Here is a 23,052-nt window from a genome sequence, read left to right on the forward strand (position 1 = left end):
TTCTGAGACCGTCCAATTAATGTGGCTATGCAATTGTTAATTATCCTTGATCTTAGAGCTTACGCTCTATCTGCTATCCTTTATATATTTTGATTATATTATATTATTTAATAGATCAGTTAAGCTTTTATTATAACGAATAAACTCAAATGAAATTCAAATAAAATCGATTAATAAATTAAAGTTTTCTTACACATTTTATAAAAAATGTATTTTGGCCATGAGATTTAGTTATTTATAAATTTGTTTCTCTTAAATTATTATTGACTATTTTATATTTTAGTGTCCAGGTGTGTATACTCTTGCTATAAAGAAATAATCCTCTGATCACGTGCATTTCTAGTATATTTCGTAGTGTCGAGTCCCAATTTTAATACGTGATATACGCGGGCATATCATATATTAACTGTCGAAATGTCATTAAGATCGAATTAGTAACCCCAAAGTTAAGACCCAAAGTGTATTCTAATATTGATTTCATTAGTATTAGTAATTTCCATATGTGAGAAGGGGACAGCATGATAATCGAAGTGAGCCAGTTAGGCTCACTGTGTGCGTGTGTGTGTGTGTGTGCGTGTATTCTGCAGTGCATATATTTTTTTCATTTAATTATGCATAATGCATATAACAGATGGGCTCAAGCACTAGCCTACATAGATCAGTCACACTGCACTCCCCTCTCCTATCGACCAACAGGCGTTCGGCTGTCGAGCCGAGTGGTCGCCGCGCTTGTCGTTTCTCACTGACTGGGAGTTCTTGCTTCGTGCTGTGTTTCGCGTTCGCAACATTCTCAACGATTAGTTTCAGCGTGGCAGCCAACTAAGTGGGTAGTGTGGCACTGCTTATTTGGTTTTGTTAGTGGTTCTCTTAGTCGAGCTTCTACTTACTTGATAAAAGTAGAAGATTCTCAAATGCTGAATAACCGGCTTGATGAAAGAAATAAGGGGATATAAAGTTCTCCGATAACTTTCGGTTTTCCGATAATAAAATCCTTGCTTCTCAATTTGAGTTATTTTCATTTGAATGCACATTTGGCGCCACATGAATCGGTATTTTTTTTGCTTTTGCAGCTCATCAATTATCGTATCGATACGTACTATCGATTCCAGCACAATGCAGCTGTTGAGTTGAAACGGGCGCGCAAATACTATTTTGAAATTGCCCATTGTTGCGTCTGACATTTTACCTGAGAACACAACAAATATTATAAATGCCAAGAACTAAATATATTTTAGAATGATAACTATAACCATCCAAGCCATACATTTGAAAATACATAGAATTAAATATATCTCAAACATTAAAACTATTTTGTGCTTGCTTACTCTCAGAGTGCAACTTGATTTGCAACACATTTTTCTTTGGTTTGCCAAGCTTGCAATGCTCATTTCAGGTCCCGCTTCCGGTTCCGGTTCCGGTTCCGTTTTCAATTCCGTTCAGACAAACGCAAATGCGAAAGTTGAAACTGCCCATGTTCTTTGTTATATTTCCTCTTTTATGCGAACTTTGCTAACCAAGTTTAAGTAGTTGCCATATTTGCATAGATGCCTAGTGTTTCCTGGCCAAGTGGAGCGTCGAGTCGAGCGAAATCTGCAAAAAATCTGTTTATTCCAATGCACATTAAAAAATTAAATTTAACTTAAAGCAAACGGTGGGCGCACGAATTGAACATCAGATGGCGCTGCAGATGACTCCACGATAAATTATAATACTCCCGTAAGGGTATAAAAACCAAACCTAATTGAAATTGAGCTAATGCTGTTGTGAAACTCTTCGTAGACTTTTGCAAATAGGAAAACTACACATATTGGTTCACAATTCAAGTGAAATTTGAATTGTAGCAAGCGGTATGCACGGGAACTTAGCGTTAGATGGCGCTTGCGCAGCGTTAAGCTGTGAATGGTCAACGCATGCGATAAATACCAGCAATATGGAGGCTCTTCGATAAGTAATAGCGATATATCGATTAAGCAAAGCAGCGCTGCGCAGCGCACTCAAGTGTTGCTGGATGCACTGTTTTTGTTGTTTTATTATCCACTTGTTTTGTTCATTTTTATACGCTTCTTCGTGCGGTTCGGTTATTGTCGCTGCCGCGCTTCATGTTATTGTGTTTGTAACGAAAATGTGTTAAATTTTCGATTTGCTGAGCCCCGTTTTCGGTTAGTTGTTTTTGGCGCTAGCTCAGCCCCATGCCAATTTCAAATGTTATTCATTAATGTTTCATTTAACAATTAAAGCAATAAATACATACATATAGAGAGAGAGGAGAGTAAGGAAAAGGCGCTCTCCCTCTCTCTCTCTCTCCTACACATTGTGTACGGTTATATTTTTTTTGTTTTTTTTTCTCGTTTTGTTTTTGTTGCGCTGTGTTTACAAATCGCTGTTGCTGCTTCTGTTGTTGCCTGAATTAATGCGTGTTACCTGTATTAGTTGTATTTGCTTAGAGTTCGCGAATATGCATATGTATAAGTTAATGTCTACATATATATAGATATATATAAATATATGTATACATCTATATAAATATATATATAAAGCAGTGCGACGGCCATTAAAATTTCACCAAAATGAAGGAAAAAAAAACATACTTTATACTAAAAACGTCAACACAAAACGTGACGAGTGTATTAATTGATGCAGCAGCAGCAGCAGAAAAAGAAGCAAGCAGCAGCAACAAAAACAACAGCAACAATTACAAGTGATTTTTTTTTTGTGGGCAGATGACGTCGCTGTCGCGGTCGCTGTTGCCGTCGCGCCGCCGCTGTCATCACTTCTTGTATGTGTGTGTCTGTGTGCGTGGAAAGGGCGGCGACAGTGTCTGTTGTTGTTGTTGAAATAAATGCGTGCAATTAGCATTAATATAATTACTTGTGCAGTGCACAAAAATGGGGGTGCAATAATTGAAGAACAGCTATAGCAACAACAATTGCTTAGTAATTGTCATGGCGGACGCGCAGTTATTTCGTAATGCAGCCAGCACCAGCAGCGCAGTAACAGCAGCAGCAACAACAACAGTGCAGCAACTGCGTCGGTTGTAAAGCGCCGTTATTACACGCCGTCCCCACACACTCACACACGCATGCATGCATAGGCCTGCATTTGTATGCACATGCAGACTTACTCACACGCACACGCACTTGTGCGTGCCTCTCGCTTGCACTACCATACGCCTCAAGCAGGCTGGTAGTCAGACAGTCGTCGCTGTCGCAGTCTCGGTTTTTCCGTCCATTCGTTTGCTTTCTACCTGCGACGCTTTCGCTTGTTGCTCGCTCGCGTGCTCTCTCGCTCTCTCTCGGTTTTGCACATTACACTCTTTTGGTTGGTTTGTTTGAGAGAGTTAGAGAGAGCAGCAGCGGCAGTGTGAGAGTGCCGTTATAATTTTGTTTGGTCATAAAATGCATTTGTACATTGGATATTCCTCGAATTGCAAAACAAATACCAAAAAAAAAAACAACAACTAACAGCAGACAACAACAATTTGTAACAAGCATGGGCGCGACGCATCTTTTTTTCCCTCTGCAGAAAACGAACGTCGCTACCAACGCCAACGTCAACGTCGCTGTTACCCGCTGTAAACAAGTGCAATATTAATTAAGTGACGTCCTATCGAGAGAGTGATATTTACACAAACACATACAGAGACTGACAAATGATGTTATAACAAAAACGACGAAGAGCACCAAAAAGCCACAATAGACAACAATTTGGGCTACCACTGTACTCGCAGCAAAGGCCAGCGCCATGAAGCAGGAGCAGAAGAAGAAGAAGACGCAGCAGCAGCAACAACAAATTCTGCTTGCTTTTAGCATTTTAACAATATTCTGGCCACAGGTAAGTTGATTGTTGTTTTTTTCTTTTTGTTTGGGCTTGCTGAAGTTTAGAGGTTGTGCACCTACAGTGATCACTCAATAGTTTGGCTTATTAAGATCAAGCTTAATAAATATGTAGTATATCTTCAGTTGCAATAGATAAATAGCTCACTGTATAGATTTATGATTTACAGGGTATGCGTGTTTCGGTCACAAATTTACCAATCAAATGTGTGTAGTTAAAAGAAATTCTTGGAATACAGCTCATTAGGACTGGTTGCTAGGGATATAGAGAGATGGAGAGAGAGAGAGAGAGGGAGGATGCGGCATAGTTGCACTATTCTATTGCCATCTATTCCAATTCACGTTTTCCGTTTCAAATTTCGATCAAGTAAACAATTGCAGCCTCTGCCTCCCCAACTGCTCCTTCTCCTACCCTGCTACGCCTTCCCACGCCCTCTTTAACTGGAATGAACCTGTCGCTGCACTCATAAAACACCAAATGTTGCAATTTTTTTATGTACATATATATATACATATATATATTTATATGATGCATTTCGATTGGGGGATTTACTGCGTCTCAATCGGCACAGCTTCCTCTCTCCCTCTGCCACCTACAGTATTCCAAATTACAAATTACAACAATGCAAATTAACGCGGGGAACTCCCCGCTCACATTATGGGTCGACGCTAGGCAGGCAGTGCGCACTCGTTGCTGAATTTGCATGATTATTTTATTTTTAATTGTGTTATAAACATTTTAATCTCTCCTCGCTAAGTCGCTCGGCCGGTTTTCTGTCTGTTGTTTTTTTTCGCATTCGTATTGTTTTCAGTTTTGACTAAATGGGGGTTAAACCCACGATTCCGTAACTCCATAATGCGCCTGCAGTCGATTAAAGTGCACCGAGAACTCGTTCTAATATTAGTATATACTCGTATATATAATTGTATATGTATTTTTTGTATTGTTCAGTTTCGATTTGAATACATTGTTTTTGAATCCGTTTCGTAAATGTCATTCACTCAAACACATTTCTTTTGAATAACAATTCATGATAGATTCTTTTTAATTTATTTTATTTTTGTGTTTACTTTTGAATAAAACTCGTTTCAATTTGCGTACAACTAAATACAACAGACAAACAACAAGAAGATGAATAAACCAGTAAGAGCAGCTATCATTCTTATTGGGTAGCCGACGTTTAAATACCCTTCAAAACGCTCCACTTAATTGCTGTTTCGACTCAAGCTATATATTTTTAGAGACGTAAAAAACGCAGACTACCTCATTGTCGTAGGGTATATTACAAAAAAAAGATGAGAAGACAGATAACTCGAGAAACGAATGAAACAGAAACCAGATATATTCACACACATACATTCACACATTCATACATATGTATATATATATATATATACTGAAGAATTGCTCAAGGTTGATGGCTTCTCTCGATGTGTGGCCCACTGTGGCTGCTCTTTTAGCTGGCTACAAATCTGTCCTATTCTTAAACTAATCAATTTGTTTCTTACTCCAACTCTAGCGCTGGCTATCTCTTTAAGAAAAAAAAAATAAACACTTAATAATAATAGTAAGACAATTATACAAAGCCAAAAAACTTGAATAACAGAGAAAGATTGTCGCAAAGTCGGTTTTGCAGTTGCCAATTAAAGTCACTCGGAATGCGGCCGCTGCTGACTGTTTCGTCTCCGGGCTCACGTGCCAAGTGAGCAGCAGCAGCAGCAGCAGCACCAACAACAACAACCAGATAATAATTTCAGATGAAGAACAAGACAACGTAGTATACAAATAACAACAACAACAACAACACAAAGAGAATCTTGCCTTGACTTAATCATAATATCAAATGCTACGAACGAGATAATTACGTGCCGGCATTTTCCCACTGAACTCGACGCACTCGAGTACTCGATACTTTTGCCACTCGATTACTGACTAATTTGCAAGTATTCACGTTAGACTCGTATTTTATTAAGCGTCCCATCAAAAAAATAAACACAAAAATCACCAATGACATCAGCGCATGAAATTTGATTGTGTTTTTTGGTTACATTTTTTTGGAAGATATGTAAATGCTGCTGCTGGTAACAATCGCTGGCCGCTTGGCATTTATACCAATTAGGCGCATTACATTTGGTATAATCACAGATCAAACGCATTGCGCCGACTTTTCTGCAATTGGCGCAGAAAGTTCAGACCATTCTCAATTTAATAAGGCGCACGCTTTGGACCGATAGACGACAAAAACACATAACTCCCCAACCTCAAACCCAGCCAGCATCATGCCCCCTCCCCGTCCCCACCAATCGCTCAATTTTAACCATTAGCTCTTACATTGTTGCCGCTATCTGTAAATTGAAAGCACACAAGGGTTGTCATACTGACTGCTACGAGATACCCTGAATCTAGCTCTTAAATATATTCCACTTGCATTGCTAAATTTCCATTGAAAAAGTTTTGCACACCCAAATGTAAGCAGGTATGCAAGTGCTTTCATTTCTTATGAAGAGTAAAAGAAATCAATGGCTGCACTTTTTTTTATTCACAAGCCCGAACTGAAATTGCATCCTTTTAGATGTGTGTGTGTGCGTGTGATATCGAAGTTATCGATAAATTGAAATATACTTGATCTGCACGGAGTATACGGGAATTTATATTTTAAATTTGAAATATTTGAAATATCTAGTTCTTTTAGTCTCTGACTTAATCAGCAACTCGGGCCGGAGATGTTTCATTCTGCCTGTTACATATGTTTGCACCAAGTCATTATACCCTTCTTACACATTTTGAATGGGTATAGCGTATATAAAGCCAACTGGTTGCCAAGCTGTGCTAAACTTAACGCGCAGTTTAACTGATGGGTATCAAATGATACTTGATACCTGATGATCTCATATCCTAACTTTTCTCCTTATTTAACTAAGTTTGCAGGGTATTTCTATTGCCAATTATATTTGTCGCTAGTTGTTTATAATTTTATTGCTCTAATTTAAAGTGTTAATTTCGAAAATATTATTTCCATTTTTTATTACTATTAATTGTTTCGTTTTTTCGGCCTTTCGGTTTTAATATAAACTTGTTTTGCTTGATGCACTTGCCGCCGATCGCCTGATCTAATTTTAATTAATTAAACCGCAGTCGGGCAGCGGGTTACTTGCTTAAGCCCCTCCCCCCACCCCCTTCCACATCCCCCTCACACTCTTCTGTTTTCTTCTTTTTTTTTATACCGAAACTTCAGTTTTGTACTCGGCTCTTTTTGGTTTTTGTTTATTGTTTATTGTTTATTCGAATGCAGTGCCGTAGAAAAAGGCGTGTGGGGTGGGGAGGAGGAAGGTTCAGAGAGAATCGTTGTATCGCCTACTAATTGGTATGCAGGCTGAGGCTGTGCCTTGTTTGGACCGAGAGGGTGGCCGCTGCCTCACTGTTCAAATAAAAAGTGGCCCCAAAATGGGTTGACAAGTCGCTTGCGTTAAATCATTCAGTTTATGTTCTGCCGGTCAGCTGTTTTTGCTCAATTTCTTTTGCTATCTCCTTATCTGTTAACGTGGTATGCGAATTCGAATACAATTTACATAAACGAATAGCAGATAGTCGCCGCCGGTCGACTGACTCAAGTCTAATATCGGTTGCTATCAAAGTGCAGAGTGCAGAGTATCAGCTGGTCGAGCAACCTCGTTTTGTTCCGCCTAGACTGGAGTAGACACATGTGTGTTTGTGTGTGTGTGTCTGCTTGCGGCATGCAACTATCCGGCAGCACTTGATGTAGTGCCCTTTTAAAAATAGCCCACCATTTAGCGGCAAATTATTTCTGCTGTCAGGCAGCGAGTGCTGAGTAAAGTCGTGTAAACTAAAGAACATCAGTTTCCTTCTATTTTCTTTTTCTGTCTTTTTTGTTCCTAGAGTTGCTCTCCGAAAGAGCTGCCACCGAGCAAAATGTTTTGTGGGCCATTGGCCTACACTGACATCAGTTTTGTACTTATTAAAAACTTTGCAACTATTTCGAATCCGGAACACACATGCTCAGTGCCAGGTAGATATTCGAAAGCTGCGTTAAGTTAAGTGATTGTTCCAACTATCGATATCATATTATAATCAAACCCCCGTCTCGTATTTAAGTATGTGTAATCTTATATAAGCTTAAAGCTATCAAGCATTAATTAACAATATCAACGATTTGTAATCTTAACCTATTTTTTATCTCTGGCAACTATCTACACGGGTTGCTACGCAGAGGTCATCAGTGGCGCTTCTGTTAATGCTCAACTCAGACCCCTCGCACAGCCTTGAACCTACCCAGTGCTGCAGTGTTCATTCAGTTATGGACTTTGCTATGATTGCCTTGCTTAATTAACCACAAATTGGGCCTAATACATAAATGGCCAGCAGCAGTTAATTGGCCAATTGCGTTGCGCCAAACCAAACACTTGGATGTGGTTGTGGATGAGGTTGAGGCTGTGTTTTATAATTGCAATTGTATCGGGCAGTTAGCTGTCGACAGATCGGATCATAGATATATATATATATATATATATATACAGATGCATATATCTAGATATTATACTTATAATGTAATCTGCCTAATGCGCTGCATTAATTAATGTTAATTGCAACGACCTTTTACGACAAGTGTACACTGGAACACTTGACCCGACGATGGATACCCTCTAAGCAGATTTCAAATGATTGCAACGAATTCTATTCGTATTCCTTATCAGAGTTTTTTTTTTTAGCATGAAACGTGCATATCAAGTTGCATATCTGAAGCTTTAACAAGATTATACGAATATATATATATATATGCATATCAATTCTTATCAACGTGTTGCAAACACGCTCGCAACATTATCATACCACAACATCGACGACCCCCCCCCCCCCCCCCACCATCCATCCCCCGCTCCACGATCACTTTGTAAATGTATGGCGCAAAATAACTGGGCCAAGTCAAAAAGAAAACTAAACGCTGAACAGTTTGGTTGTTTGTTGTTGGTCTTTGGGCTTTTAGTCGCACGAATTCAACTGCAAATTATTCATTTACTCACATTCACATTTACATTCACATGCCAAATACCAATGCAAAATTTGTTTATTGAATACCGAATATGAAAAATACAAACTACAAAAAAATAAGTGATTTAATAAAAGTTGAAAAAAAAAGACTAAATAAATAAAACATGGAGCTCACCTAACTGGTTTCGGCAGCTGCCATATAAATAATTAGCAAAAACCAACAGCGCTTTATAAATCACACACAAAACACAACACACACAACACACACGGCACACATGGCTCAAGCGACCGGCCCACTTCCCCCCGACGCCTGGCAACCCGCCGACCCACATGGCGCACCTGCCCGTTGTGCCTACAACTAATGCAGCCGACTCTTTGTCTAGATACCCTATTCGATTTGAGTGTGTCTCAGCTTGATATTATCTTCAGCACATGGAACAGGTTATTTTTGTTTTTCATTGTTTGAGTTAGTTTAACCACAAACATCGCCACTTACTAATATTATTCTAATTTATTACACATCTACCCAAAACAAATCATTTGCTTAAACTAATGTCTCTATCACGATTCATTCATTTGCTGCGACTATTTATTGTTGAAACTTTGTTCGCTAACTAAGAGTATTCAATATTCGGCAATATTTTCAACTTTTGTCATTTGTTTATTTGCTTTTTTTTTGGCATTTGTTTTTTTTTTTTTTTTTGTTTTTTGCCAGCTCAACGCAAAAAATGTTCGCTTGTGCTTTTAATTTGAGCTGCGTTTATTTTTTCTGTCTATCGAGAGAGGGTGAGAGATGGGGAGAATTATGTGATGCTCTTTGTGTTGGTGTTTAAAAAATGTTTTGTTTAGTTTTTTTTTAGCGCCGCATGGTCAGGAAATCAACACGTCATGGAATTATTTAAAGCACCGACTTAGCCCCTCTGCCAAAACGATGATGATGATGATGCTGATCAAGATCATTATTGTTATCATTCAACTATGGCATTGGGTTCTTTTCATTTGCAATTTACTATTGTGTGTGTGTGTGTGTGTGTGTGCGAGGGGGTTGCGAGAGAAAGAGTGATGCAGATATATATATATATATATATATATATATATATATATAAATATATATACAAGTATATTGGGGTTCGTTTGATTGGTTCATGACCTCGTCTTTCAGATTCAGTTTTTGTTGATTTGCAAAGCACAAAACTAATTGCAGCTGGCTGCAATTGTCCATGGGCGACGCGTCGAGGCGACAATTGCATTTATAATGAGCGGACAAGGTCGTAGCTTCGTTAATGCCAAACGGCTGACAACTGGGCTAAGTTGAACGCCAAGCTGACTGACACAAGCTGACTGCTATGCATGCGTGCAGTCGCACAACTTTCCCGCTGTACTTCGAAGGCACCCAAACAAAATAAATTCAAAAACGGAAAGTGAAAGGCAGACAGACAGTCAAATGTGAAGAAAACAACAACAACAGCAGCAGCAGCAGCAGCAACTACGGCAACAACTGCAGATCAGATAAGTGCGCAATGTCAATCGCAAGTGCTTTATAAATAGCCCCAACTGTCGCCCACACATATATATATATATATATATACATATATAAATATATATATATATGTCTGTTATGTATTTGTATATATGGATGTGTGCATCTCTCGCAACTCTCATATCTCAAATGCCACACAAAATAAATAGTAATATGAAATATGAATTTGACTCAAATACTTTCGTTTTACACACACTCACCCAGACATGGGTACAAATTGTAAATGTAGCTTGAAAATATCCCAAATCCAAATATCGAATCTTGAGTTGCTTTCAATGTTTTCGCATGCCAATGCAAATTAATATGCCAATTGCCACTCGATAGGGTTTAGCACCTCTGTATGTAAATAGAGCATAAACAGTGGAAATATCATCGATCTATTGGCATTCTCTAGAGTCTGAGTCTATTTGCTTTGTCCGAGCACAAGCTCGATTTTATCTAGTTTATTTGTGTAACTCAAAAAGATTTGGTATGATTAATTCGAAGATTCAGCTACCTTTTCCCAAAAGTGCTGCACATGCAACCAATATGCAAACAGGCGTCATTTGTATGCCTCGCAGAATTGCAATCAATTGGTTCTTCAGTTCTTCTTTCCATATGCGGCATCCTTAAACATTCAGCTGTGGCACACATTTTGTGTGACTGTTGTCAATTTATGCAGCTGTTTTTTTTCTTTTAATGCCTTTCAAATGATCGTCTCTTAATGGGTTATTCTTATGGCGAATTATGGCGAACACAGCGCTCCATTAGTCAAGCAAATTGCCGATTTAAATTGGCTTACGGAAATTATTCATGTGATGGGTCGTTCTAAACTCGTATTAGCTTTGATTAAATGACAAATTAGGAAGGGACTTGAACAAAAAAAATAAATATAGAAAAAACCACCCACAATCAAATCGGAAATCTAAAAAATATACTTCCGTATTTGCTGTATTGTTTGCATGTCACATGCAACAACAACAACAGCAAGTGCAGCGAACAATTTGAATGGAGCCTCAATTTATATTTCATATTGAAAGTTGAAAAAAAAATCAATTGCGGCTTTCCATTGTAATTTTCCGCTTTGCTGCTGTTCGCTTACTTCAAGCTTGGGAAACTACTCAATTCATTCACAATATATTTACTTTTTGAGGGAAAATTACCTACATGAGTTTCCTTTGACTACATCTCCCTCTCTCTCTCTCTCTCTCTATCTCTCTCTCTCTCTCTCTCTCTCTCTCTCTCCGTATGTCTTTTATTTTATCAACAACACGTGCCCGAGAGCGCGCCACTTTTCGCGATAATCGTCATCTATGAATATCCGCAGATCCGAAGATCCGCGTATCAGTTAACAAGCTAAATACACTAAATTAACTAGTCATGTTTATGAAATTCGCTAATCAAAGCTTCATTATCATTTTGAATGGCAGAAGAAATAAATAAAAAATCTTGATGTTATGCAAACTTCGTGTTATTGCAATTCCCATCTGTGCCACACATATCTCAACGGATTTCGCTTCCCCGCTAAGGCCTGCGTTAAAACTGCGACTTTAGCATTTAAAATTATACTGCGATCTGCTTTATAAGATAATTAGATGGCCAATTCCAATAGATAGTTTCAGCATATCTAACCGAAACGAAAATTGGCCCTAAAGCGATCCTCGTAGTGATTGCAAACATTTCTCTAAATGATCCAATAACTGAAATTTGATTGCAAGCAATTCTTTAAATGAAGTAATTACTGAAATTTGATTGTAAACAATTCTTTAAATGAAATAATGACTGAAATTTGATTTTCAAACGATTGTGTCTCTGGGATTGAGTATTTGATATCTATTTAATTATTCAACACATTCGATGAATTTGATCTGTGGTATGTAAAGGCATGAGTCTAGGACCTCCTATCTCCTAGTCATAGTCTCTGGCTAAAGCACTCTTACTAGTTTTGATTGAACATTTGAATCTTTATTATACTTGTAAGCCGGAAAGTTAATGTAGATATATACTATAGATGGTGTCGAAAAAAAGAACGCTCCTTCGATGCGTGACACATTACATGACATCATTATAATACCCACTAAAAGAGTTTACGAGCAGCTTATAACGGCAGTCACACAATCGACATTATAAATAGATTTTCATTTTATTGAGGTAGTGTTTGGCAACCTAATCTGAGATCTTAGATAATGTCCACATCAATAGACTGTCATAGTATGTACTATAACTATGCACATTAGTCAGATATATATCTATGATATGGCAGAATTTTTCGCAATTGCCAAATATATATGACTCATACGATGATTTTAACTCATTATCGTTATCTATAGTAAATGGTGGCAAATTGGATTGAGGGAATCGTTGCAGCCCTGACATTGTGAGTCAACATTTGTTTTTGGAGATGCAACAGCTACAAATGAGTGTTATCGTTTATTGTTTGTGTGTGTGTGTGTGTGTGTGTATGTGTGTGTGTGTGTGTATGTGTGTGTGTGTGTGTGTGTGTGTGTGTCTTATCGCTATGATTAATGGGTTGGGAAACAGTGACAGTGGCAACAGCAGCGACAGACAGTTTAACGATTTCAAAATATAGGTCAGTTACGGCTCGGCACAGTTAGGAACCATTTGTTGGGTCAACGGAACTAGCATTTAATAAACCATCAATAGCTAAACGAACTAAAATTCATCAACTAACTCTTATTTCCACATTTTCCATCTCTCTTTCTCTGTTTAGGCAAATGGCGCCGATTTGGTCATCAGTGTGCCGAATGCGAGCAGCAATGACAATGCCTTCTATCGGATCGACTACAGTCCGCCATTTGGTTATCCCGAACCGAATACCACAATTCCTGCCAGCGAAATCGGACAGGATATCAAATTGTCGCGAGTGCTGCCTGGCAGTGAATACAACTTTTGGTTGTACTACACGAATTCGACGCATCGCGAGCTACTCACCTGGACGGTGAATATAACCACAGGTGAGAAAGTTGATTCTGCATTGTGTTGAATATCGAAATCGGTTTTTAACTCTCTGTCTCTCTGTCTGTACCATTTAGCACCCGATCCGCCCGACAATCTCAGCGTGCAGCTGCGTTCCAGCAAGAGTGCGTTAATCACCTGGAAGCCGCCCAGCATGGGCAAATATACGAGCTTTAAGATTAAGGTTTTGGGTTTGACGGAACCGTCGCATAGCGAATACAATCGCAGTTACTTGCTAGATGGCAACGATATGCTGCAGCTATCGGCCAAGGAACTAACACCGGGCGGCACGTATCAGGTGCAGGCCTATACCATCTACCAGGGCAAGGAGTCGGTCGCCTACACCAGTCGCAATTTCACCACAAGTAAGTCCCGGCCCGCTGGCACACGCAAACCCAATCGTCGCTGCAATTTCTAAACTACTAATACAGTTCCTTAAAAATCCTCGCAACTCTTTGGTAAACGATTCATCTTTAGCCTTTAATCTTAACTTAATATTAATCCAAATTTGGTTCAAGTGTATTAAGGGTGAGGGTCTTTCCACGCCTGTCCCCCCGCCAAACACACATTTTCCCCAGATTGGTTGTGGTGTCTACTAACAGAAACTCTCTCTTTCTCTCAAATTTCTTCACACACACACTTTCTCTCTCTCCCCCCATTTCTCTCTGTCTCTGTCTCTCTCTCATTCTCTTCCTTACACTTTTATTGCTGCTTGCGGATCAAGGTATTTGTTAGAGGTAACTTTAAGAATCTTCTCACTTTGTTGTCTCCCAGTTGTTGCGCTAATAAATAAGTAAACGAGTATTTGAACGTCTAATAATTAATCTTAACGCTTGCACAGTGCTCCCCAACTGGAAACAAACCAATATCCCAAGAATTTTATTTGATTTCTCTTAGTAAGATTTAATTCAAGTCCGTCTGTTGTCTTCCGAATACTATAAGCTGTTATATCTTGTGATGGTAGTTCGATGGAGTTCACCCGATCTTAAAATGCGTTCACCAAACTCAATTTCTTTGGAACTGTGATATCATTTCGAGCTCCTTAATCTTTTGTTTACAGTCATTTTTTAACACCAGCCATTATAAAACACATTATCACAATTATTATTATTATTTATTTATTTTGTTTGTTATTTAATTAGCTTAAGTTTTGAATTGTGGTTCTTGGTTCGATCGACTTGGGGATCATTGTGCCTTTGCGTGTTGCGTCTTTATTTCGGTGTTGCTGTCTGTTGTGTTTGTACTATTTGTAAGTCAATTCCCCCATTAACAGTGCTAAATGACTCCCCTGTCACACTTCCCGTCCCTTCCACCATATTTACCCCACTAAACCGATTAGCCCAGTCACAATGTCCTGCACACCATTAGCTGTCCAGCGTAGTAAAGCATAATTTGTAACTCCTCCCAACCCACGTCCCATGCAGAGCCCAATACGCCCGGCAAGTTCATCGTGTGGTTCCGCAACGAGACCACGCTCCTGGTGCTGTGGCAGCCGCCATATCCGGCGGGTCTCTACACCCACTACAAGGTCTCAATCACGCCGGACGATGCCATCGAGAGTGTGCTGTATGTGGAGCGCGAGGGTGAGCCACCCGGTCCCGCGCAGGCGGCCTTCAAGGGTCTGGTGCCGGGTCGCGCCTACAATATCTCTGTGCAGACCGTCTCCGAGAACGAGACGTCTGTGCCGACGACGGCACGTTATCTAACCGTGCCGGAGCGACCCCTGAACGTGACCTTTGATCCGCACTACACAACAACCGGCACGTTTCGGGTGCGTTGGGAGCCGCCTCGGACGTACAGTGAATACGATGGCTTCCAGATATCGATATCGCGGCGGGTATTCACTGTGCCACGCACCGAGGCGAGCAGCGTGCACTTTGACTACCCCGAAGTGCTCGAGCCGGGCAAGAGTTACGAGGTGGTGGTGAAGACCATGTCGGACAATGTGAATTCCTGGCCAGCGACCGCTGAGATTACACTGCGTCCGCGTGCGGTAAGGAGCCTGAGAGGCTATCTGGATGATCGCAGCAATGCGGTGTATCTCTCCTGGGAGCCAGCTGAGACCGGCAAGCAGGATAGCTATCGCATTAGGTAAGTGAGCGAGTCAATCAGTTGGCATACGGTAACTCATCTTTTCTTCTTCATTCTTCCATTAAAAGCTACCATGAAAAGATCAATGGATCGGAGGCGACACCAGCAACGACGCCGCAAAACGTTCAAACCGCGCAAACGGAATACAAGCTGGATGGATTGCTGCCGGGACGACGCTACCACATCGAAGTGCAGGCCCTGTCCAATGGCATCAGCTCGAATGGGAGCAGCCTCACACGCGACACAAGGCCAGCGGCGCCCATAATTCAGGAGCTGCGCAGCATTGCCCAGGGCCTGAACATTAGCTGGCGGAGTGATGTCAATTCGCAGCAGGATCGTTACGAGGTGCACTATCAGCGCAACGGGACCAATGAGGAGCGCACAATTAGCACGAATCGCACCAATCTGACCATCAAGTATTTGCATCCGGGCGCCGGCTACGCGATCAAGGTCTATGCGATCAGTCATGAAATGCGCAGCGAGCCACATTCCTATTTCCAGGCAGTCTGTGAGTCTTGTCATCCAATCAAACCAATCCACAAACAGCAACAATCACTTAACACACTTCAAATTGCAGTTCCCAAACCACCACGGAATCTCACACAGCGCACGGTGAACACAAATCTGGTGCTGTTGCATTGGCTGCCGCCGGAGGGCAGCGATTACAATGAATACGCTGTGCGTTATCGCACAGATGCCTCCACCTGGCAGCGTCTGCCCAATGTCCACGAGCCCCAGGCGCGCATCGAGGACATGCACTATGGCGAACGTTATCTGGTGCAGGTGAACAGCCTAAGCTTTGGCGTCGAGAGTCCCGCACCGTTGGAGCTGAACATTACGATGCCGCCGCAGCCCGTGTCGAATGTGGTGCCGCTGGTCGATTCACGCAATCTTACGCTCGAGTGGCCCCGACCCGATGGTCATGTCGATTACTATACCATTAAATGGTGGTCGACGGATGCGCCTCAGTTGGTCGAATACAAGAACGTGACACAGCTGCCCGAAGATCGTAAGTCTAACAATGCCAATTGGAATGCCCCTCCCCAACCCCCACCATGACTGATGAACTTTTCCGCTTGTTTTTTTCTCTTCAACAAACAGTCAGCTCGGCCAGCGTACGCATACCCATTGATGATCTGGCGCCGGGTCGACAGTACAAGTTCGAGGTACAGGCCAGTTCTAATGCCATACGCTCCGGCACCACGCATTTGTCGACGCGCACGATGCCGCTCATCCAATCGGATGTGTTCATCTCGAGTGCCATGGACCAGCAGCAGGATGCCGATCAACACCAGCAGCCACAGACGCAGCCGCAGCAGCAGGAGGAGACCAGCAATAGCATAATATTGAACTACACGCCAACGCCCGAGTCGAGCACCCGTTTCGATATCTATCGTTTCTCGCTGGGCGATCCTTTGATCAAGGACAAGGAGAAGCTGGCCAATGATACGGAGCGCAAGCTAAGCTTTACGGGTCTGACGCCCGGCCGTCTCTACAACATAACCGTTTGGACGGTGAGCGGGGGCGTAGCCAGTCTACCCATACAGCGTCTGTATCGATTGCATCCGCTGCCCATTGGCGAGCTGCAAGCGACGCAGCTGGACGCCAAAGAGATAACGTTGCGCTGGACACCGCCAGCCGGCGAATATGCCGACTTTGAACTGCAGTATCTGAGTCCCGATGAGGATGCGCCGGTACTGCTGCAGAATTACACGACGGCAACACAGCTAACGCTGCAGCGCCTGCAGCCGTATCACAATTACACATTCACCGTCTCGGTGCGAGCGGGCAGCGAACCGGGCAGCGCCATGATGCGCACCAGTGCACCAATCTCGGCCAGCTATGAAACGCTGCCAGCGGCGCCCGGTCGCGTCGAGTACTTCCAGCCAAACGATGTGCAGCCCGGCGAGATGAGCTTCGAGTGGCAACTGGCCGCCCAGGAGCGGCACGGTCCCATCGAGCACTATCGCATCAGCTGCCAGAATGTGGACGATGTGGCGGATGCCAGCAGCTATGAGCTGCCGCCAAATGCGACACAGGCACGCATCGATGGCCTGGTGCCCGGCAATAGCTATGTCTTTCGCATACAGGCCAAATCGGCGCTGGGCTATGGCTATGGGCTGGAGCGTGAGCATCGCCAGCTGATGCCCATATTGGCGCCGCCATCACCACAGTCCCACATAATGCCCATCGAGATGGGGCACAGCAGCACAACGATACAGATACGATTCCGTCAGAGCTATTTTTCGAATGCGCATGGAATGGTGCGCGGCTATACGATCATTGTGGCCGAGGATGTGGGCAAGAATGCGTCCGGATTGGAGATGCCCAGCTGGCAGGATGTGCAATCGTATACAGTGTGGCTGCCGTATCAGGCGATCGAACCGTATAATCCCTTTGGCAACGTCAGCCGTCTAAAAAGCATCGGCGTTGAGGACTTCACCATTGGCAGCGCCGGCTGTGACAAACATCGTCCCGGCTACTGCAATGGCCCGCTCAAATCGGCTACAACATATCGGATCAAGGTGCGCGCCTTCACCGATGAGGATAAGTTTACGGACACGGTGTACAGTGAACCAATAACGACAGATCGCGACGATGTCCTGTGGCTGGCCAGCGCTCTCGCCATAGCTGTATTTGTGATCTGCATCATCGCCATTGTGGGCTACTATCGCTATCGGTGTCAGAGCATACGACGTTCAGCCAATAAGGTGGCTCGCATGCAGGATGAGTTGACTGCACTGCCAGATGGTTATATAGTGCCCAATCGGCCCATTCATGTGAAGGATTTTGCTGAACATTATCGCCTGATGGCCGCCGATTCGGATTTCCGTTTTAGCGAGGAGTTCGAGGAGCTGAAGCATGTGGGTCGCGAACAGGCGTGCAGCTTTGCCGATCTGCCCTGCAATCGGCCCAAGAATCGTTTCACCAACATTCTGCCGTACGATCATTCGCGCTTCAAGCTGCAACCGGTGGACGATGACGATGGCTCCGACTATATCAATGCCAACTATATGCCCGGTCACAATTCGCCACGCGAATTCATTGTCACCCAGGGCCCCTTGCACTCGACGCGCGAGGAATTCTGGCGCATGTGCTGGGAGAGCAACTCCCGGGCGATTGTCATGCTGACGCGCTGCTTCGAGAAGGGACGCGAAAAGTGCGACCAATACTGGCCCATCGATCGTGTGCCCATCTTCTACGGTGACATCAAAGTGCAACTGATCACCGATACGCATTTTCGTGACTGGTCCATAGCCGAGTTTATGGTCTCCAGGGTAAGTAGCAGAGCGAAGCAAACTCAACTCAGCTTGCTGCAGTTAGAAGCAACACAGTTTGGCCAACGTTTTGAGACATATTTGATTTTAATTCACTAAATTCATTCCAGGTCAAGATCAAGTTAAGATCATTTTAGCGATACATTTGCCCTTTTCGAGAATAATAATAATATTTTTAATATATAAACCTCGAATTGATATATAATATATCCATACATATGATTGATCTACTGTGCATCAATCAATATTTGTTTTATCTGTGTTATCAATCAATATTTAAGTTTTAGGTTTCATATCCTTGATTTCCTTAACATTGAACTAACTTGAATTTTTCTCTTGCACTTCTCTGCTGCTGCTGTTTATAGAATTGCGAATCGCGGATTATGCGACACTTTCATTTCACGACCTGGCCGGATTTTGGTGTGCCGGAGCCACCACAATCCCTGGTGCGATTCGTGCGCGCATTCCGTGACGTCATCGGCACAGATATGCGACCCATCATTGTGCACTGCAGCGCCGGCGTTGGCAGATCGGGCACATTCATAGCGCTGGACCGCATACTGCAGCACATCAATAAGTCCGACTATGTGGATATCTTTGGCATTGTGTTTGCCATGCGCAAGGGTATACATTGAATTCGAATATAGAATATATATATACATATATCATTAGCAGTTTATCTAACTTTCCACTTTCTCTGTCTCTCATATTTTAGAGCGCGTATTCATGGTGCAAACGGAGCAGCAGTATGTGTGCATACATCAATGCCTGCTGGCGGTTCTCGAGGGCAAGGAGCATCTGCTGGCCGATTCCCATGAGCTGCATGAGAATGATGGCTACGAGGGTAAGTTGGATCGAACTTATGTCGTTCCTTAAGACCCCTTTCTACTCGTGTTTCCCCCGCACTCTCTTCCAAGTTGTCGTTGGTTTGGTGAACGTAGCCGTCGCTGCTGCTACTTTTAAATGACACTGTTAACTAACGCTGTACTAAAGTTCTATACTATACTATACAGAACTACAGTGGTCGCTCGCTAAAAAAAAAAAAGAAAAAGAAAACCAGAAATAAGAATCATCATTTGTAGTATGTGTTTACTTTTCAAAACTAAATTGATATTAATAATCATTATAAAATTGTTAACACTGTTTGATATTATTATTGGCAAATTAGAAGAGTCTTTACTCGCGAGCAACTACTGTATATATATGTTATATATATATAGAGAACAACAACAACAACACACACACAATACACACGTGCATTTAACTTTTTGGTGTGCAGCTGTTTTTAATTTTTATAAATTTGATTGTCACTAACCAAATAATTGTTATAATTTAATGATTTTCTTCTTTCTTTTCACACACACAACACACACACACACACATTGTATATTAAACACACGTACACACACACACACACACTTATCTAACACCTCACACACAACTGCTCTCAACTGCTGCAAACAAAAAAAAAAAAAAACCAAAAAAAAAACAAATATGAACAAAAATTTTGCCTTCAACAAACTTTTGCAACTCACGAATTCAGTGACTAAAATTTACTTAGAGCGCCCCAAGCAGTCGCTGGCTGAAGGCAACAAGTTGCTAGCGCCGCCGCTGCGCGCCTCACTGGCACTCGCCGAGGAGCTGGACAGAGAGCTGGAACTGGAGCTGCAGCATCAGCAGCAGCAGCAGCTGGACCGGGATGCAGATGATGATGAGCCTGACGTTGATGACGATGATGATGATCAGCAGCCATTAAACAATGAGACAACAGCCACTTTGTCCACGGCGAGCAGTAGCAGCAGCAGTAGCAACAGCAACAGCAACAGCTCAACCAGCAGCAGTCAGGAGCAGCTACAAAAACAGCAACAACAACAATGTGTTCAACAACATGCAGCAGCAGCACCAACAACAACAAACATTTGCACTAGCACTCAATCAGACACAGACACTGAGGATGAGGATGGTGATGGTATTGATAAGAGTCCGCTTTTAGGTTTGTACCATAAACAACAACAACAACAAACAACAAAGTGCACCCCCAAGCAACAGCAACAATGGCAACAACTACAATCGCATTTATTTGTAGTGTATTCTACGTAGTTGTCCATTTTTTTTGCAAACATTTGCTAACAAACCAAAAGAAAAACAAAAAAAAAAGAAGTTAAACAACAAAAACGCCAAAAGTTAACATTATTGTATATAAACACAACTTGTAACTTGTAGAGTAGTGTAATTTAAAGCCAAACTAATACTAAAATCCACCCACACACACACATACACACACACAACCCACACACACGCTTACAACTAACCCTGGGCATGTTTACAATAAATTAATGTGTATGATTTTGAAAAACAAAAAAAAAAAAAGTATTTAGAAAAAATTGGTAAACTATAAAAGATTCTTAACTAAATTGTATTTTAATTTCTTTAAACAGATGACGAAGGGATTGCCGAAACAGGCATCTGATAAACAAAAGGCGGTCAAAACTAGAGTGAGATATAAAGCAGCAAGGGAGATTGACAGAGAGAGAGAGAGAGAGAGAGAGAGATTGGAAGGAAGGAGAAGAAGGAGGAGTAGTAGTATATATGAAAGCGTGTTGCTGTTTGCTTCTGATATTTATAAACTTATACATATATTTTATAAGACATTATAATAAGCTAACAGTATATATACATATGCATATATACAACACACACACATATGTATATACCTAGATGGTTATGTTAACGAAAAAAAAAAAAGAAAAAAATCTGCCTGTGATGTGCTGGATGTGATTTGTCTACGAGTTTGGCATAAGCATTAAGAAACAACAACAGCAGCCAGTCAAGTCGAGGGAGAGAGAAGGAGAAAGAGCGAGCGAGCGAGTGACTGAGTGAGTGAGACGCGCATTTGTTGAGAGCACAATACTCGCCGCCGCCGCCGCCGTCGCCGCCCTCCGTCCCACGCCCCTCGATTGCCATAGGGCCTCCAATCGTGTTAATGCCGCTAATTAGACCAAAACAACAGAGCGTTTAATATTAAGTTTCAGGTTTAGCTATAATTTAGCTATTCTTCTTACTTATAAAGGAACAACTCTATTTTTTTACACCTATTATATTATTGTATTGTATTGCATTATTATAAGCTTAAACACACACAATTTGCTCCTATACATGTATAGCTACTATACACACACACACACATGTGAATGTTATATATATATTATGCTTTTATCATTATGTTTTTACTTTGTAAATGATGTGTGCCTGTATATGTATTTGTATTATCTAGCGTTAGCAGCTTTTTACATATCGTTTGTGTATTATCTATTTGGAGCTAATTTCAAATTGTATTTAATTATTTTTTTTTTTTAATTATACATATAAATATTTTTTTTTATTTAGATAAAAATTTGTGGATTTGTGAATATTGTTATTGCTATTGTTGTTTCGAATGTTTTTCGTACGGTTTATATACGAGTTATATGTCTAGTATATAGGGGCTACACAAATATCTTACGTTTTTGCCATATGATCAATGGATTTAACTGTAGTTACATATAGTCAACCAATTCCTTTAATAGTCTCGATGCTCATTTTTTTAGAGTGCAATAATTTTCGTATATATATAAATATTAATCTATGCATTACTTGAATCAACAATAGCAACAGCAACGTTAACATTAAAATTGTCATTATAATTATATAGCATTTATTATAGCATTCAAAGAAAGAAAAAAACGTACAGAGTGCAACACAAAACAAGAACAATAAACATTCTAATAAGACATTCAAATTGTTTTTCTATATTTACTTTATTTACTGGGGGCATATTGGGCATGACTTCAAACATTGCAGCATATTTTGCGATTAGACGCGATCCAAGAAAGATAATAACTTGGGGCAAATTTGCCTTACCCAAAGAATGTAAGAGATCAGATAACTATAAAGCTATCAGATGACTGCAATAGGAAGTTATCCAATTTGATAATATTAGTTGTACCTTAAAAGACTGCCGAAAACTATGCAGCAGAAAAACTAAACTAAATGTTTAGAGAGAGAAAGAGAGAGGGAGAGAGAGGGCCGCTGTATTGGCATGCCAGTGCCACTAAGCAGACAACATTTATTTTTGGAGTTAATTTAAAAGGCAACTATCGAATGACGATCATTTAAAGTCGAGAATGCAGCTGCTACGATTGGCGAATTGAGGAAACCATTTGAGAAATCTTAATTAGCTGGTTAAACCAAAAAGAGGAGAAATGATGTGGACAATTATAAGTCTGTAAACTAATACCACAAACAGGCCGAGAGTCGCGACTACTTGTTGCAAGTTCCATAGAAAAAAAGGCAGTCATCGATGTTTGT

At 41.3% G+C, this 23,052-nt stretch overlaps 1 protein-coding gene across 1 annotated transcript; it reads left to right on the plus strand.

Moving 5' to 3' along the window:
* Positions 1 to 2,083: 2,083 nt before the first annotated feature.
* On the plus strand, positions 2,084 to 22,477 carry LOC6565701 (tyrosine-protein phosphatase 10D). Its single transcript, XM_032738577.1, has 11 exons — positions 2,084 to 2,159; positions 3,523 to 3,831; positions 13,092 to 13,335; positions 13,414 to 13,701; positions 14,761 to 15,427; positions 15,496 to 15,935; positions 16,005 to 16,436; positions 16,529 to 18,705; positions 19,071 to 19,329; positions 19,421 to 19,549; positions 21,144 to 22,477. The coding sequence occupies exons 2-11, from the start codon at positions 3,742 to 3,744 to the stop codon at positions 21,173 to 21,175; spliced, it is 4,758 nt and encodes a 1,585-aa protein (XP_032594468.1). The 5' UTR covers positions 2,084 to 2,159; positions 3,523 to 3,741; the 3' UTR covers positions 21,176 to 22,477.
* Positions 22,478 to 23,052: the final 575 nt, after the last annotated feature.

The sequence above is a fragment of the Drosophila grimshawi genome, unplaced genomic scaffold (assembly GCF_018153295.1).
Source record: "Drosophila grimshawi isolate 15287-2541.00 unplaced genomic scaffold, ASM1815329v1 contig_848, whole genome shotgun sequence".
NCBI classification, from domain to species: Eukaryota; Metazoa; Arthropoda; class Insecta; order Diptera; family Drosophilidae; genus Drosophila; species Drosophila grimshawi.